We start from the raw sequence: 13,486 nt of genomic DNA on the forward strand, positions 1-13,486 counted from the left end.
TCGACAGAATTATACTACAATTTAACAGACAGGCTGGCCAAATGTTTCCGTATAATATAATTACGAATAAAATAGTAGGAGACAAGTAGAAGAGATCAACGTGGAGCTAAACGAACACTTTGATCGGTTCAGTAGAATATATCCACGTTCGATCAGACGATTCTCGACAGAATTATACTACAATTTAACAGATTGGCCAGCCAAAAGGGAATATTAACGTAGAGTCTTTCTGAATGAACTCTACATTATAAAAATTTCGCGTACGAAATGATGTAAATTAAAAAACCGTGGGGTGGGCTAAAGTTACACGAAATCGGTTTCGCGGGAGCAGATATGCAAATCAAAGCAAAAAAAAGTTCCCCGTCAGCGACGCGTTTATAGTTTAATCGAGTTTACGAGGGCGTTTCCGTCGTCGCGTTCGTTTTTATTACAGCGCCGCGAATCGTCGGGAAAAAAGTCCCGTGAAATCGGCTCCCGTTTCCGAGTTAATGTAAATATCAATCGAGGGGAGTTTTAAATATTACTCGGGGCGATAATAGACGCAACTATCGCGCGTCACGATCGCCGGCGCGCGTCCACTGTTTGCGCGTGCCGTTTTTATTTCCCGGTGATTTGTCCCGGTCCGCGAGAGACCGGGACCCGGTTGTCGGCCTTTAATTTTTCAACGGTCTAGTTTGTTGTTTACATTTTTACTTATTTAACGCTCGAGCCGCGAACGAATTGGCTCCGCGCGGCCATCGCGAATATTAATCGACCGCCACCAAGAATCACTTTTCTCGCCGTTCGGTGATTGCGTCTGCCTCGTTAATATTCCATTCGACTAAACGAACAAATAAAAATGCAAACATTCGATTCCTACGATCGCATTTATCCGCCATTTATACACTTACTTTTCGACGAACGTTCGATCGAGTTTTAATTATTCAAAAGCAATGATCGTCGAGTCTTGGGCACGACTGAACGGACGTCTCCGATCGGAATCGATGCAACAGAAATTCTCCAAGATATTATATTATAGATACAATGTGTTAATTATCTTAAAAGTAGAAATAAACGATATCGAAATAAACAGTATGAATATGAAAGTGGCGGTATGTGCCAGCAGCGAACGCGTTAAAAGATTCTCCGAGCATCCATACGCAAGATATCCAGGCTAACCTATTTAAACGTGCCTTTCATGCATCCTGCATATCTAATACGATAAAATACGTTTTCCACGGCGAGCATGTGGCCAAAGTCGGGTCGGTATTCAGCGAAATCGACGGGCACGTTCGATTCCGGGGACCCTTTCAGAAAACCTTTCGCGTCGGGCTTCGAAAAGGATCGCCGTCCCGTGTCGGATCCTCCCCTTCGTCCTTGTTTCGCGCTCAGCCAGGCCACCGTAGAATTAACCACAGTCCCGAGCTGTCTGGAAGCTCCCTTGGCCCAGGCTGCATTAACTTTCCGGATCGCGAGCACCCTCCCTCCCCCCCCCCCTACCGTCCAACGAAATCCAATTCCAGGGAATGCGGTCATTTTCGCATCTCTTTCCCTCTGTTTCTATCTTATATCGTTCGCGCGCCTTCTAAGCTCGAACTTAGACTCTGGTTAGACGCTCCTGGGACCGAACAAATGGACTCGTCCCTCCTGCAGACGGCAACATTACGGCCTGGGGAATTTTTGGCGAACGCTCGACGCGATAAACTTCGACCTCGGTTCCTCCGGACGCTCGAATATTCTGCGGACTCGTCGCTCCCCGTCTCGTTCTTCCTTTTAAAACACGTTGCTTTAAATGTTCACTAAGCGGGTGTGGTTTCATGTTCGCGAATAAATTTGTTAAAATATATGCTGGCAAAATCTTGTAAATCGGAACTGATATATTTGACACAATGGAATGGTGTAGAAGAACAAAACATGGTTTCACCGCGACGGTTGGAACAGGAAGGAAGATGGTCTTCTTTCTGGGTTAACAAACCGAATAATTTGTAGTAGTAATACCGCAGATGTCGCGATTAGCATTATAAATCATATTAGAAACAGAATTAAATTAAATTAAATATTGAAAATGGGAACCCTTTGCTCGCAAATTGTCAAACGAGATTCACTGGTCATTTAATATTATACAGAGTGTTCGGCTACCCTTGGGAAAAATTTTAATGGGGAATTCTAGAGGCCAAAATGAGACGAAAATCAAGAATATCAATTTATTGAGGCTTCGTTAAAAAGTTATTGTTTAAATTCAAAAATTTCAAATCGTTCTGGAAAAATTATTTTTGGTTGTAAGGGTTAATTACAATCACTTTTGGTCATTACACATATCTTCGAAATTGTACGCATTTTCGAGAAAAAAATTCGAATAGATACTGAAATTTTTAGACGAAATTAAAAAATTTCAAACCATACTAAAAATATTATATTTAGTTACAGGGGTCGATTACAAGCATTTTTTATGAATAGACGCACCCTCGAAATCCTACGCATTTTCGAGAAAAAAATTCATTACCGAAAATATGATATATGACCTTTAAAACGTCATAACTTCTGAACGGATTGAAGGATTTTAATGTTTAAGAAAGCAATCAATGCGTATTTTAGTAAGGAATATGTAGAAATTCTAAAAATATTGGAAAAGTTGCTGCTTGACCCCGTAAAATGCGAAAAACCTCATAAAAGTGGTTCAATTTTCAAACGACCATAACTCCTACAATAGTAAAGATATCTCATTGAAATTTTTTTCTGAAACAGAGCCTAGGGATATTTACAAAAAAGGATTAGACAACTTTCCTGTGGTGCGTCAAACAAATTGATTAAAAATGAAAAACAAATTATTAAGAAGAATCAACATGGGTTAGATACCTAAATTTATCGGTGAAAAAATAAAATTTCAAATCGTTCTGAAAAAATTATTTTCAGTTGCGGGTGTCAATTACAATAACTTTTGATGAATAGACATACCCTCGAAATCCTACCCACTTTCGAGAAAAAAATTCGAGATGTGAAATTTTTCGACGGAAAAAAAAAATTTCAAATCGTTCTGGAAAAATTATTTTCGATTTCGAGGGTCAATTACAACCATTTTTGGTGAATAGACATACCCCCGAAATCTTGCGCATTTCCGAGAAAAAAATTCAGTAAGGGCGGAACTTCAAACATTGATAATGTTTAAAATCAACTGTATGTTAAAATCAACACATTTGTTACATTCACGAGGTATTCATAAAGCAAATCTATTATTTTTCGTGGCCATTCCTTATACGAACCAATTTAAACAAAATTAAATAGTAAATCGTACATCAAGGGGTTGGGTTGATTACCCTTAATTTCTGTGTTTTAATTTCTATGTTCTTGGCGGTCGATTTCTAGAAAACTGGTGGTTGTTGGTCCAGTTCTGGTCAGTGTGGTTCCACGAAGGTGGTGTTTGGAGTGGGTTCCGGTGGGCGTCGATGATTGGCGTGATATTCGGGGCGAGAAGGTGTCAGATCGTGGCACGTACGTCCGGTTGATGTCGCAGTTTCGGGGGTTGCAGCGAGGCAGGCGGCCCGAGGCAGTCGATCGTGCCGGAGCCATGTTAAGCAACGTAACGCATTCGTGTTCAGTGGCACGGTCGGGGGATTACCAATGAGGCACGTCGGATTACCGCAGTTAGCGGTGTTCGTTAGACCACTATTTTAATTAAGACTATTATACGTGCGCTCGAGTATTCGTATCGCCGGGGTCGGGGCCAGAGCCTGTTACGTGCGCGGACCGCTAAAACGCGACGTCGATTCGTTTCGCGACCTATCGATTCTAATTATCGACGCGACGGGTGCGCGCCGAACGAGACCCGCCGGATTCGAGCTTAGAATTCCGAAACTCCAAGGACCCTGACCACCCCGTCGAACATCCACCCGTTTTCGAACTCGATTTCACGTCAAACGATTATTTAAATAAATGGGGATGCAATTGATGCATTGATTCGGGTACTTAAAAATAAATACACGTGCTTTCGTTGACCTTTTTTAATTGGTGGATTAATTCCTTTGATAATTGAAACTCCACTGATAGCATTTCCACGAATAAATAATTTAAGATCTCGATTATTATACCTCCTTCTTTAATTTTATCGCTGTTAAGTAGAATTTTATACTCAGCTGGAGGTGCAGATTTTGTTATTCTTGACGCATCTCGTTGACCTTTTTTAATTGGTGGATTTGGTAATTGATTAATTCCTTTAATAATTGGAACTCCATATATAACATTTCCACGAATAAATAATTTAAGATCTTGATTATTATACCTCCTTCTTTAATTTTATCGTTGTTAAGTAGAATTTTATACTCAGCTGGAGGTGCAGATTTTGTTATTCTTGACGCATCTCGTTGACCTTTTCTAATTGGTGGATTTGGTAATTGATTAATTCCTTTAATAATTGGAACTCCACTGATAGCATTTCCACGAATAAATAATTTAAGATCTTGATTATTATACCTTCTTCTTTAATTTTATCGCTGTTAAGTAGAATTTTATACTCAGCTGGAAGTGCAGATTTTGTTATTCTTGACGCATCTCGTTGACCTTTTCTAATTGGTGGATTTGGTAATTGATTAATTCCTTTAATAATTGGAACTCCATACATAACATTTCCACGAATAAATAATTTAAGATCTCGATTATTATACCTCCTTCTTTAATTTTATCGTTGTTAAGTAGAATTTTATACTCAGCTGGAGGTGCAGATTTTGTTATTCTTGACGCATCTCGTTGACCTTTTTTAATTGGTGGATTTGGTAATTGATTAATTCCTTTAATAATTGGAACTCCATATATAACATTTCCACGAATAAATAATTTAAGATCTCGATTATTATACCTCCTTATTTAATTTTATCGCTGTTAAGTAGAATTTTATACTCAGCTGGAGGTGCAGATTTTGTTATTCTTGACGCATCTCGTTGACCTTTTTTAATTGGTGGATTTGGTAATTGATTAATTCCTTTAATAATTGAAACTCCATATATAACATTTCCACGAATAAATAATTTAAGATCTCGATTATTATACCTCCTTCTTTAATTTTATCGCTGTTAAGTAGAATTTTATACTCAGCTGTAGGTGCAGATTTTGTTATTCTTGGCGCATCTCGTTGACCTTTTTTAATTGGTGGATTTGGTAATTGATTAATTCCTTTGATAATTGCAACTCCACTGATAGCATTTCCACGAATAAATAATTTAAGATCTCGATTATTATACCTCCTTCTTTAATTTTATCGCTGTTAAGTAGAATTTTTTACTCAGCTGGGGGTGCAGATTTTGTTATTCTTGGCGCCTCGTGGATATTAGATCGCGTTCCGGAATGCGATCCGAATAGTTCCAGATTGGAAACTTCTTCCCCCCTATCTGCAGGCTCCGCGATAACTTGTGGAAACAATCGAACGAAAATTGGTCTCTGACGCGTCGCTGCGACAATATTTCGACGCGGGGAGCGTTCGATGGAAGCAAACGAAGTTTCACGGTAGAAATATCGAGAAGGAACATGGTCAAACCCGTGGCAACGGTAGCGCGGGTGAATAGCGCGCTTGATTTCCGCGAGATACAGGCCGCGCTCGAATCTCGTGCCAGTCGAAAGCATTTTTCGTCCGCGGACCGCCGTTCGGCGAAAACGCTAACCCCAATTTCAAACTTTCGTCGTATAAAATTAAGAAAATATTTTAAACGATTCGATCCTCCTGCATTCGACGGTCTTTGTTTTCCTTACTGTACTCCTAAACGTGATCAAATGTTTTCCATATGGAGGAACAAAGATGGGTCTCTATCGTCTACCCCTTTACCATGTGGTCTCATTCCCACGCAACCTGTCCCTTCGTACCTTCGAACTCGGTCTCTTCCCCTATTCTGTTCATTGCTATATCTCCCCAGACATTCGAAACTCGCTCACATCCCTGGAAAAGCTGCCAGATCATTCCTCCTTCGCTATCTTTAATATATCTCTCCCTTCTGATTTAAATACATATTGTGGGAAACAGAACAAGGGAATAACTCTGGAGTTTTGCAATCGTTGTCGTTACCGCCATTATATTTTTAAAAATTGTTGTTCAAAGGCCCAGAAATTCCATCTTTCGTGATCCTACAATATTATATCTCATTTTTACCTCTAAATTTCGGGACTATCCAATAATTAGCATTGAACATCCATATTTTACATTTTCGTCGATGATGGACACAATTTACGAAGCTTACGAGCTACTCTAACTTGAACCTCGATGAAAAATCGCAACACAGTGACGTCGATGTTAATTTACTTCCTTACCTGGTGGCTATCAGAGGGCACGTGATGCTGGGGGAGGCCCAGGCTTCCGGACTCCAGGGCGCGCACTCGTAGAGCCTCAGTTCTCGTCCTGAGACTGCCCCGAAGACGCTGCGCCATCCCCCGGTGCAGCCACCCCCGAGCCCGAAGCCACTTCCGGCTCCTCGCGAGGTGCTCGCGCTGCTCCCTGCGCCGTCCTCGCTGCTCTCGCTGCTGGCTCGTCCGTTCTATAAACAAACGATCGCGACTTGTCAATTTTATCGTCCTTAAGGGGGGAACCTCATGTAAAATGAAATTTTTGAGCATTTTTTTTTTTTTTTGCTTAAATTGATAGGAAATTTCCTCAGGAATACGATAAAAAAGTTGGAAACTGATCAGAGATTTCCTTGTACCTTATTTTTAAAATAAAGTAAATGGTTGTATTGGGCGCAGCGCCTCGGGTAGTCGAGTGCTCGTCGGGCACTTGGTCTTATGGTTGTATAAGCGATCACCGCAGTCGGGCGACGGATGTTTAGGTTTTAGAGATATGAGGTGTCGATTTCGGAAAGAGTGGAGAGCGAAATCTTCCCGAAGAGAAGCGAGCGTTCTGCTGGCGATCGAATAAAGACTTTTACGAAAGAAGCAGCTCGGAACGCTCAGAACGCTCAGAAAGAGACATTGAAGAAATATAGAAGTAACTCCAAGAGACCGTGTAATCAACAGTGAAAATGAGTCGAAAAGTGCAAAATCATCTGTCTTCAACAAATGAAAAACTGCAGTACGACGACTGTTTTCCTGGTGCCGATTCGTGGTGTGAGTGGTGCGTTGCATAGGCCTTGGGACAAGAATTTGACTATCCACCTCCATTACATGAAGATATGCAAAAACATATTCGTCCAATTTACAAAGATTTGTCACGAGATGATTTGTTGGAGAGATGTTTAGGTGGCCATACACAAAATGCTAACGAGAGCTTTAACGCCATCATTTGGCGTTTAGCTCCTAAGCATTTCAATTGTCGCATAAAAATTATTGAAATAACTGCTTTTTTGGCTGCCGGCATATTCAACGAAGGATTTTCGTTCGTCCTTCAAATAATGCAAGAGCTCAGTATAGTAATTGGACAGCAGAGTAAAACATTCATTGATCGTGAAAATAAACGCCGTATTAAACAGCAGTAGCGCCGCGGTCTTCATTGCACAAAAGAGGCTCACGCTTCACTAAAAGAAGAAAAAATGGCTAAATCACAACTTTTCGAAGAAGAGGAAGATCTGTTCCATGGCCCTGGAATCGTAGATTAGTAAAAAACTGCGGTAAATTGAAATGAATTACGAATTTTTCACGATTTTTCTGTTACTCAAACTTTAAACGCGTTTTTCTCGAAACGCAAAATTTCGCACGTCGTGCAACAAAGCTCAAAAACTAATCACTCGATCTTTATGAAACTTGGCACAAATATTCTATAAATAATTGGCCTCAGCATGACGAGCTCCGATTTTTTATTTTTGTATTTAAAACACTGATATTAACAATTGTTCATAAAAAAAAAAATCCTTCTTTTCTTCAAAACTTCGCCATTTTTGCAATTTTGCAAATTTTAACAAAAGAAAAACGTCATGCTGAGCGTTCTTCCATAAACTAAAGAATCCATCTTAATTTTTTGGTTTCAGATCATTTTTGAAACCTGTACGTTGCACGGCGCATTTACAAAATGCCATTTTCAAGCCGCCATTGTACCGTCCTTATTAACAATTACGGCTTAAAAAAAATACTCGTGTTACATTATAATATTAATAAATGATACCTAAAATTTTAAATCAATCTATGCATTACATTTTTCACAAAAAATTCTCGAAAAACAGGCCATTTACATGAGGTTCCCCCCTTAAAACATACATTTTTTATATCGTGCGCCAAGTGGAACCATTAAGAAGTCCTTAGACGCTGGGACATCGAATGATCAGTCGAGTGCTTGCGAGAGAGTTGAGAGCGTAGCCCTCTGTTGGCCAGATTTGAAATTTTCTTTTTTCGTCGAAAAATTCTGCCACCTAATTAGATTTTTAGTAAAGAATTTTTTTCTCGAAAGTGCGTAGGATTTCGGGGGTATGGATAATGACCAAAAATGATTGCGATTGACCCCCGCAACCGGAAATAATTTTTCGAAAACGATTTGAAAAATTTCACCATCTTCTCGAATTTTTTTCTCGAAAGTGGGTGGGATTTTGGGGATACGTCTATTAACCAAAAATGATTGTAATTGACCCCCCCCCTAGCTAAAAATAATTTTTCCAGAATGGTTTGAAATTTTTTAATAACTTTTAACAAAGCCTCGATCAACAATTGATATTCTTGATTTTCGTCGTATTTTGGCCTCTAGAATCCTCTATTAAAATTTTTTCCAGGGGTGGCCGAACACCCTGTATTATTCGAAATCATTACGAATCGTCTCTACGTTTTGCTGGCTCGAATAAAATGAAATCGGTCGCGTTTGGGGCCCGGAATGCGGATCGAGACGAGCGTCGTCCAAGAAACGCGCGAAAAGAAAGAATTCCCGTTGTTATCGACGGGAAAACAGTGGATGCGTCCGTCGGTTTCTCTCCGTGAGCCGGGGTGCATTCCAGACATGCGTCTCTTGCAGGCAAGAACGGTGTCCCGGGGACACGGCGCGGAGAAAAAGCGGCGAAAACGGGCAGAGGTAGAAGCAGCTTCGAGAAATGTAGCCTCATAAGTGTCAAGCGCATTTTCCCGTGGCACTTACGAGGAGACAATATCGAGCGAGAGCCAACCCTCCGGACACGGCCACGTAGCCGTGTATTCCGCCTGGCGGTTTTCGCCACGGTCGGAATGCACCGCCGCCCGGGGGACACAATGCCCTCCATCTGCACCCCGCGGGGATGATACATCGGGAATTAATTGAACTGTCGAATATTGACATTCCGTTGAAAACGCTGCGTGTTTACGTCGCGATGCTCGCGTCCCGTGTCGACGGACCGTGTCCTTTCCTTCCCCTGGATACGTTTCGTCCTTCGGTTACCACGACACCCTTGTCTCTACCATCCCCTTCGATATTTCCTTCTCGTTTCCCCGTTACACGCTCCAATTCCCTTCGTCTTACGTTCGCTAGGGCTACATAGCACGACGACTTTATTTAGTAAAGTCAACGTTCTGCCATGAGCACAAGTTGTGGATATTTAATACGATGTTAACCGTTTTATCATTCTCCATAGAGGGTGTTCGGCCACCCTTGGGAAAATCAAGAATACCAATTTGTTGATGAAGGCTTCGTTAAACAGTTATTAACGTTTAAAGTTCCGACTGTACTGAATTGTATTTGACCCCCGCAAACGAAAATAATTTTTTTAAAATTAATTAAAAATTTTCTTTTTCGTCCGAAAAATTTAAACACCCCCTATCGATTTTTCTTAAAAACTCCTTTTTCATTTTTAGTGATTTTGTTTGACGCCCTACAGAAAAGTTGTCTAATACTTTTCTGTAGGTAGTCATGAGCTCCACTTCAGAAAAAAGTTTCATTGAAATATATTCACAATTGTAGGAGTTATGACTGTTTGAAGATTGGACCATTTTTATGGGGTTTTTCTCATTTTGCGGGGCCAGGGACCAACTTTTCGAATATTCTTAGAATTTCTACATATTCTTCGTTAAAATACGCGTCGTTTGCTTTTTTAAACATCAAAATCGTCCAATCCGTTCAGAAGTTATGATGTTTTAAAGATACGCATGAAATTTCAGGGAAACATCTCAACGGTATGGTCAGACATGATATTTTCGGTAAGGAATTTTTTTCTCGAAAGTGGATAGGATTTCGGGGGTATGTCTATTGACAAAAAATTATTGTAATGGACCCCTACAGCCGGAAATAATTTTTCCAGAACGATTTGAAATTTTTGAATTTAATTGTTAATAACTTTTTAACGAAGCCTCCGTCAACAAATTGGTATTCTTGATTTTCGTCTTATTTTGGCCTCTAGAATCTTCTATTAAAATTTTTCCCAGGAGAACACCCTGTATAAATTAATCTGAGAGTTACATATGTATTACAAATTAAACAAATCGCGAACGAATTAATAAATTTTTGGATGCTCTTTCGTCTTTAAGGGAGGAAACCACTGAATTTTTTGACCGTAATTATGAAACTTTTTCTGATAAACGTTTAATATTCTCGAAAGTACATTTCTTAAAGTACTTCTCGTAAAAATTTCGTGTAAAAATATTAATTTATATAGCCATAATAGGACCCAGCATGAGAGGCATCCAAAAATTTGTTGGAAAACGTCGCGAAACAAGAAATCATAAAATAGCTTCGGTTGCAATATATTTCTTATAAAATGGTGGAAGTTCGAAGGAAGAATCTAAAAAAAAAACTGTGACAAAATCAACGTTTCTTTCAACACCAATCGCTGTGTAGGTGGCCAACAACAGTACCTTTCGTGCACAGTTTTTTTTTTCTCCAATTTTCGCTCGCGAAAGGGTGGACGCGTCGATCCGTTTCCGCTTCCTTCGCGACGGGCCAGACGATTTAATCACCGGTTTCGCGTCTGCGGTCGCGTTCGCGTTTCAGTTTTTATATTTCGGGGTTTCGTGCTCCGGACAGCGTGTTCCATTAAACGGTGCATCCGCGCGCAAAGGGACGACCGTTCGACTATTACGTCCGCAAACGCAGCGACAAAGAACGCCCAGAAGGTATCCAACGTTCGATTGGTTATCGAGAAAAACCGACCAAACAACAGCAATTAGCTGCTCCGATACGCGTTCGATAAACCGTTGGATATCATTTCTCCAGGACCCGGGGTTCGTTTCCACGGTCCGTTATATTCCTCTTTGATTCGCTGGACGTTTCGAGCGTAACGACCGAGCTTTCCTCTCTGCGGAATCCATTTCCTTTGATTCTTTGCGTCGCCAAGTGGAACACGAGAAATGTCCCTGGTCAATATTGACCGTTTCGCTTTTACGGGGCAGCGAAGAAACGGTCCCCCGTTTCGAAGCACGCCGACCTCTTTCTCGGGAATTTCATTTATCAGCCTCCGCGGCGAGACGTGTCTTCTCGATAATTAATTAAATAACAACGCCCCGGCCTCCGGACGATGAAAATTACTCGGTTTACAGACGGGTACGCGAGAGCGCGCTTTGACGTTCAGCGACGATAATTGGCCGCGGTCCGCTTTTCAATTGTTCGCGGCGGATCTAAAGCGATGGACCCAAACGCGGACGAAGATCTCTCGACTGTTCTCAGCTCGCGAGACAAAGAGTTCGTTAAGAGGTCGATTAAAATTTTACGTACAGCCCCTTTCGAGAACCGGGATATTTTCGTTTGCGATGTATCGTGACGTTACTCGTTTCTTTTATCGTCTTAATTCTTGAGGGATGCTAGGGAACGAAGTTGCAAGATAAAAGGAAACCGAAGGGAGGAGCAATTGTCCTAGAAACGAGGCAACATTTTTGTTTCGCGAGAAAGAAGTAGGCAGAAAACGTGTTTCGCTTCTCTAAGCTTTTCTCGAGCTCCGTGGAAATTAAGCCAATTAAACCCTCGGGCTCGAGATTTTCTTTCGATTGGCAGCCGTCCAACTCCGCGCTGCACCGGCGTTTCTCGAAAATCTACTCGACTTTCGGACAGCGGTGTCGATGGATTTCTCAACGAGGCGTTCGCGATACGCAGGCCGCCTTTGGATCAGTCCAGATTGCAACAACTGCTATCGATCGCTCGAAATATTCGCGATTGGGATACATTAAAAGTGTTAAAATAGTAGGTCAATGCGTGTCACTCACGTGTTGCGCTAGATTGTGTTAATAGCCACGATTCAATTACTATTTCCTGTGTGTCATTGTTTATTTGCAATTTGTGTAATTGTAGCGAGATGCATTTCTCGTTGAATCTTTTAATCTGATCAAGCAATCGTAAGTAAAACTGTCGTCTATCGTGTTTACGATCTACTGTGCATTCGCGAGAAGTTGACAACTGTGACGTCATAGGGAAGAGGAGTGCTTCATTTGCTCCGCCCATTCCCTCCCACTTTCGTCGTTTCGACCAATAGCGACGATATGTGGACATCCAAGCACCAATCAGACCCGCATTCCTTTCGTTATCCAACTTCTCACGGACGTATAGTACACGATGCATTTCTCGTTGCATTTACATTGAATCTTTTAATCTGATCACCACGATTCAACAAAAAGCAACCGTGAAACTGTCGTCTATCTTGTTTACGATCTACTGTGCATTCGCGAGAAGTTGACAACTGTGACGTCACAGGGGAGGGGAGTGCTTCATTTGCTCCGCCCATTCCCTCCCACTTTCGTCGTTTCGATCAATAGCGACGATACGTAGACATCCAAGCACTAATCAGACCTGCATTCCTTTCGCTATCCAACTTCTCACGAACGCATAGTACACGATGCATTTCTCGTTGCATTTACATTGAATCTTTTAATCTGATCACCAAGATCCAACAAAAAGCAACCGTGAAACTGTCGTCTATCGTGTTTACGATCTACTGTGCGTTCGCAAGAAGTTGACAACTATGACGTCATCCTCTCAATTTTGACGTCTCAGCCAATAGCGACGATACGTGGACATCCAATCACCGATCCTCTAGCCAACTTCTCGCAAACGTACACTACACGTATTTCCAGTGAATTTTGCCAGTTTTTCTAATCGTCTGGATTTGATATTTCAGTTGTAGGGCGTTCGAGGTGAATCCTGTCGATTCCGTGGCGGTTCCCGCGTGACCTAAACGCGCGGCGATAATAATGGAAGGGAATAATGGCGCGGTGGCGCGGTGAAAATCACGCGGATCGCGATGAATATGGTTCGTCTGGCGCGGAGTCGATCGGCCGATTCAATCAGCTCGAATTGAGAGTGTTCGACGCGGCGCGGGGGAGGAACGGGGGGGAAAAACGCGCGATACAACGCGAGCACAATATGCTTCGATCGGGAAACCGCAGACGCGCGGAGAGGCTTCGCGATACGGATAAGGAAACTCCACCGGAAATTCTCCACTGCCTAACTCGGGAAAAATTCCACTGTAACTCGATTCTCCCTTTCTTTCGCGCGTTTTCGATCAAATAAGACTGTCGAGTCGACCAGATTTGTCGTCGGTAATTGCGTTCTTTTTTATCCAGTGGAGACTACTCTACGATATAATTTTAAAGTCGAATCGCTGTACTTAGCTCGTGTATCGATCCAGGCGGGGATCGTCGTACGATTTTCTTGGCATCGGTTCCGGTC

At 41.6% G+C, this 13,486-nt stretch overlaps 1 protein-coding gene across 4 annotated transcripts in view; it reads right to left on the reverse strand.

Annotated features, from left to right (window-relative positions):
- Positions 1–13,486, reverse strand: part of Syn1 (Syntrophin-like 1) — a 467,877-nt gene that overhangs the window by 35,861 nt on the left and 418,530 nt on the right. For all 4 annotated transcript variants that reach the window (XM_076783677.1, XM_076783678.1, XM_076783680.1 and 1 more), the window contains one exon: positions 6,268–6,491. In XM_076783677.1, the coding sequence (XP_076639792.1) occupies positions 6,268–6,491 (224 nt within the window). The remainder of the gene's footprint in view (positions 1–6,267; positions 6,492–13,486) is intronic.

Source organism: Colletes latitarsis, chromosome 2 (genome assembly GCF_051014445.1).
Source record: "Colletes latitarsis isolate SP2378_abdomen chromosome 2, iyColLati1, whole genome shotgun sequence".
NCBI lineage: Eukaryota > Metazoa > Arthropoda > Insecta > Hymenoptera > Colletidae > Colletes > Colletes latitarsis.